Below are 6,002 nucleotides of genomic sequence, written 5' to 3'. Positions count from 1 at the left end.
CCTAAACTAGTTCAGTGATAATGAACGCCATTCTAATTTCCAAATTGTATACAAGAAACTAAAATTAAAATAATACAAGACTAACAAAGGCCAGAGGCTCCTGAATTGGGACAGGCGCAAAAATGCGGCTGGATGAAACATGTTTATGAGATCTCAACCCTTCCCCTATACCTCTAGTCAACGTAGAAAAGTAAACGCATAACAATACGCACATTAAAATTCAGTTTAAGAGAAATCCGAGTCTGATGTCAGAATATGAAACCACAGAAAGTAAACAAAATGACAATAATACATAAATAACAACAGACTACCAGCAGTTAACTGACATGCCAGCTACAGACTTCAATTAAACTGATTGAAAGATTATGATTTCATCATACGATTATCAGGCACTATCCTTCCCGTTAGGGGTTTAGTATCATACCATCATAACATATATGAGATGAGCAAAAGCCGTGTCATACCAACAACTGGTTTTTGAATAAATGTGTTTAGTTCCGATGCAAAGACCCTATAAGTGAATCAATATTAACGCCAAAATATGCAATCTTTGATGAATTGACAACAGTATCGTAACTTTATCCCTTCTTAACAAGTCTTAATAAGTCTATTTAAGGGTTTTGTTAGTTTCTGAGGTAGATAATGACATTTTTGGCTTTAAAAAGAATATTTCCATAAAAAATAGGATTTGAAATACATGAACGTATAAGACGTCTGCATGTTGAGCTATATTTACAAATGATGTCCTTATACAAATGATAAAATTTAGTAAATGTTTTGACTAGTTTGTGATATCGAAAACCCTGGTGTAACAAGTTTAAAGTAATACATAAATTTCTATTGTTAAAATCTAAAACATCGTTACATGCACGAACGAATCGTACAAGTTGAGATATATAAACACCGTAAGATGGTGACAAGGGAACGTCACCATCTAAAGATGGATAATTAACGATAGGAAATGAAAAATCATCTCTTTTATCATAAATTTTAGTATTAAGCCATCTTCGCTAGCCAAGGCTTACGATCCACTCACGCTCTCTTCACCCTTGGCGGATTGAGCCAACATTTGTATTAGCAATGTTGCGCCATCTATCGGAAGATAATAATCACTCCAATTCCGAATACATAATTCTTGACCAATGGTAGCACTTGAACTCTTCAATTTGGAGGTAAAAGCACGGTAGCGTCTAGGTTCTACACCCTTGGTAAATCCGGAAATGAAAATATACGTCAACATTCATGCATTTGTGCATGAAACATACACAGGAACTTCTATTTGTTGATTACAAACCTTCAAGCTTTCACTAAGTATAGTCGTATGTTTAGGAATGTACGGACTTGTTGCACAAAAAACACGTGGCAATTGTTTACAAACACTTTCTACATTTACACGTGATCATGTCAGTAGGCGCATTTTGATTGGATGCAGCGAGTTTTGACTGCAACCAATAAAAAACGACATTGTGTCTCCGAAATTTTATCTCAATCCGCCAAGGGCGAAGAGAGCGGGAGTTGATCCTTGGCTAGCGAAGATGGTATTAAGCTAATTGTATATTTTTATTCATAATAGTGGAGTAGTTGATAAAAGACACTTCGCCTTAAATTATTTCCATGGAAGAAGACTTATCGATTGTAATATCAATTGCGTTTTTTTAAGTTTCTTATTTTAAACAAAATATATCTATTGTACTGTTTCCTCTTTGTCCAAACAAATGTTTAGGAAAGAGTTCATAGTTGAATATTTGTAAATCCTTTTTGTATACTGATTGGAGCTTAAACATGGTATCCAACGGTAAAATTGAGTATGCCTGTGTAATATACATTTTCTTTTGGGCTTTCATGTCTACCTTTTCCGATATATCACGTGCTTTGATAATACTCTTGAGTAATTTCGGAAGAGAGAGACTCAATGATTCTTTCGATGTGAAAGGAACTTTGATTGTTTGTGAAATTATTCCTCTTATTTGCAACTTTAGCCAAACACGTTTAATTCCAGTATGGCGGTCTATACATTTATCTGAATCCCTTCGATTTTCAAAATAAGCTTGTACAATATCATAGATAGCGTCCGATGTATATTCTTTATTAAAATTTTCTGTAAAATAAGGATATGACTCCGCACCGATTTCTTTAAGTATTCTAGAAACATCGTTTTCAAAATTTTCCATTTTGCCAATAAAGCTGTAATGAATTTTACACGGACGGCAAATGTCATTGGTTGGCATGATATGGTACTCTCTCATTCTGGATGGAGTATTAATAATATAATCAACAAACTCATTAAATGTCACGTCATGTCCACATGTTGCAATTCCTCGGCTTCGTTTAGTTATTCCAATACCAAGATCATTCCAATAAAATGGATTTGGAGAAAATAGTTTATCTACGTAGAACGAAAATACTCTTGAAAAGGGATTTCTACTAAACATAACATTTTTTGTATTCTTCACTAATTCATATGCCTTTCGCACTGAAAACTTACTAAAGTCATTTTTTAATTTAACACTGCCATCATTTGGTTTAAACACAAAAGGTGGTTTCCATAAATCTCTCTCTAAACACACCAATAGTCGTGTCCAAAATGTTGATGCCCCTTTTGGTACTCTACAAAACGTAACATTGTACTTTTTTAGTGGTAGAAGGCTGTTTCTGAACATGTTATCAGGAATCTTCTGGTCATAAGAATAGTTGATTTTTGAACAGCGTTCTCTAACTTCGTTTTCTTGAGATATCTCATTTTCCTTCGTCACGGTTGTAAAACTCTGTCAAAAAGATTTAGATTGTTAGTGTTGTAAATTAATGAACTTAAAAAATACACATTTTACTTTACACAATCTATCGGTGAGAGTTTCAGTACAGTTAATAAATTATTAAATCCCTTCAAGATTTTAACGGATAAAAACTCAAAAGATACATTCAAGCAAGGCTATCTACAATGAAGCAAGTAGTGTTGCTTTGTTCTATAGAGTTGTGTTTATTGTATGATTTACATTGACTTAATTCTTTTCACTTTTTTTTCTTGTTGGAATAAAAAAAAAATCAAATTTCAACTCATCTCTCCACTTATCATAGGTATAATAAAATCTTTAGAATGATGCCAGTGCATTTGTACACAGGGCTGAAGTGGATCGGTGATTTTAAATACATAGAAAACCATCAGAATTCAAACAGTTCAACTCTTCGTAAATTAAAGACGGAAGACATAAAAGAGACATTCAAACTCATAGATCGAAAGTAAACTCCCAACGCCATGGATAAAAAAGAAAAAGGCCAAAACTCAAACAATAGTAAATAGAACATAACACGATAATCTAAAGTAGATTATTTAAAAAATCGGATGATAATCTACATTATGTAAGCTAGTTCCAGAGCTGATATGTAAAGGGTACAAATATCATTTTACTGGCTTATTTTATAATTTGACAATCACAAACAGCTCGGTGGGACAAGGGGACCCTGTTTGACATTGTTTTTGAATCGGACAAATTGAATATTTGAGGCCTTGATTGGTGCAAATAGCGAATCTGTTTACTCTCTATGACTTTAATATACTATATGTCAATCATTTATGAACAAGTTGATTATCCCAAAAGAGGGACGAAAGATACCAAAGGGACAGTCAAACTCATAAATCTAAAACAAACTAACAACGCCATGGCTAAAAATGAAAAAGAAAAACAGACAAACAATAATACACATGACACAACATAGAAAACCAAAGAACAAACAACACGAGCCCCACCAAAACTAGCGGTGATCTCAGGTGCTCCGGAAGGGTAAGCCGATTCTGCTCCACATGTCAAGAACCTTTGTTAGTCTTGCCTGGTTTTTTTATTTAGTTCATTTATGTGTTTTGGAATTTAGTATGACGTTCATTTTAACTAAACACATTTTCGTTAGAAACCAGCTGTGGCCTTAATCCGGGTGCTGAATTTTCTCGTTGCGTTTAAGACCCATTCATGGCCTTCAAATGTGTCGGGTCGGGTTGTTGTCTTTTTGACATATTTCTTTTTTTACATACTCAATTTAAAGTTGAATTCGTTCGGAAAACTTTTTAACAGCATATTAGAACCATTGTATAAAAAAGAATATGTGGTAAGATTGCCAATGAGGCAACTATCCACAAAAACCAAAATGACACAGACATTAACAACTATAGGTCCCCGTACGGCCTTCAACAATGAGCAATGCCCATACCGCATAGTCAGCTATGAAAGGCCCCGATAAGACAATGTAAAACAATTCAAACGAGAAAACTAACGGCCTAATTATGTTAAAAAATGAACGGAGACAAATACGTAACACATAAACAAACGACAACCACTGAATTACAGGCTCCTGACTTGAGACAGGCACATACATAAATAATGTGGCGGGGTTAAACATGTTAGCGGGATCCCAACCTTCCCCCTTACCTGGGACAGTGGTATAACAGTACAACATAAGAACGCACTATAAAAATCAGTTGAAAAGACTTAACTCATCAGATGGACAAAAATACAAGTGGACGTGACCGGGTACTTATACATCCCGACACAAAAAAGACACAATGAACAGATCTGAGAGTACTCTTAGTTGTATGACAGCTAGTTCAAAGCCACTAACAACTAATAAAAAAATCATGCATCTAAGACTAAACTATCAATTCGTACACATCCAAAATCCAATGGATTTAGTGGAAAGACGTAATAAACAGCCAGAGGAAAACATGACTTTGTGCAATGCCAAGTTACAGGTATCGACAGATTGTAGATCCATGAATATGTATATTTATACTGCAATCAGCTATTTTACAGTACAGATAAAGCTATACGTATAAATGTTAGCTTTATACGTCAATGACCCCAATTGACCTATAAGCCCCGCCTCCTTATTGTATTTCATCAACAACATCACGTCTCGACCATGACAACGTAAAGTAACAATGGTCAAACTTTTTTGAATTTAAACTTTTATGTCTTCAAATTGGTTATTTATATATCATGTTTATCAAATGCTATTAATTAAGTTCATTTCCCCTTTCTAATTCCTTAATACGCCAATGTCTTACCACCTGGGCTACGCTCATAGGGAAATACCCCAAAATGGTACCCCAAGAGGGAAATTCCAAACACTTTTTTTAACAATTTTTGTTACATGTTTTTTTCATTTTTCATCTTTTTTCGAATTCAGTATAAAGACAATATACGTATAGTGTCTTGAAATATGAAATTTATTTGTATTCGGCACGAAACGGGAAAATGCTCGGTAGAACCTCGCATTTTCCCGTTTCTAAGCCTCATACAAATAAATTTCATATTTCAAGACACTATACGTATATTGTCTAAGTATATAACATACTGTAATATTTAGTGAGCTTTTAATTTACTGATAACCAAATCAATATTTAAAACAATAAAAACAATATTCAATGATCTTATTACAGTGTTGAATAGGTAGGCTTTTAGAATAAGTTTATTTGAAGGAACAACAAGTTTACATGGATCATTTCTAAATTTCCAGACACGGTTAACAACATTTCCGTAAAAATGAGAATGTGCTATCCCGTTTGAAATAAGTTTTCTACAGGTACAACCTTGTTGGTGACCTTCTGTTGTTGTTTTTTATATGGCCGGGTTGTTGTCTCTTTGACACATTCCCCATTTCCATTCTCAATTTTATTCAATACCAAATCTTTATATCTATGGAAAAATTTAGTAAAGGTTTAAAAGCAATTTATAGTAACGATATCCCTGGTTTAATAATTTACCAGTAATACATAAGTTGCGTTCGTTAAAATAAAAAAAACGTCACTACAGACACGGGCATAGTGAACAAGTTTTGATATATAAGCACCGTAAGATGGTGCAAAAGGAACATCACCATCTAAAAATGGAAAATCAATAATAGGGACCGAAAAATCGTCTGTTTTGTCGTAAATGATAGTGTGGAGTTTCCCGTTTAAAACCGAAATATCTAAATCCAGGAAAGGACAGTTATTACCGATTTACTTAAAGTAA

At 33.9% G+C, this 6,002-nt stretch overlaps 1 protein-coding gene across 1 annotated transcript; it reads right to left on the bottom strand.

Annotated features, from left to right (window-relative positions):
- Positions 1-851: 851 nt before the first annotated feature.
- Positions 852-2,760, bottom strand: LOC134709266 (carbohydrate sulfotransferase 11-like). Its single transcript, XM_063569435.1, has one exon. It carries the CDS (start codon positions 2,658-2,660, stop codon positions 1,665-1,667), a length of 996 nt encoding a protein of 331 aa, XP_063425505.1. The 5' UTR covers positions 2,661-2,760; the 3' UTR covers positions 852-1,664.
- Between the last annotated feature and the right edge of the window lie 3,242 nt (positions 2,761-6,002).

This window comes from Mytilus trossulus, chromosome 3 (genome assembly GCF_036588685.1).
Source record: "Mytilus trossulus isolate FHL-02 chromosome 3, PNRI_Mtr1.1.1.hap1, whole genome shotgun sequence".
Taxonomy (NCBI): domain Eukaryota; kingdom Metazoa; phylum Mollusca; class Bivalvia; order Mytilida; family Mytilidae; genus Mytilus; species Mytilus trossulus.
Note: the sequence above shows the minus strand (reverse complement) of the source record. Positions and strands in the feature narration are given on the sequence as shown.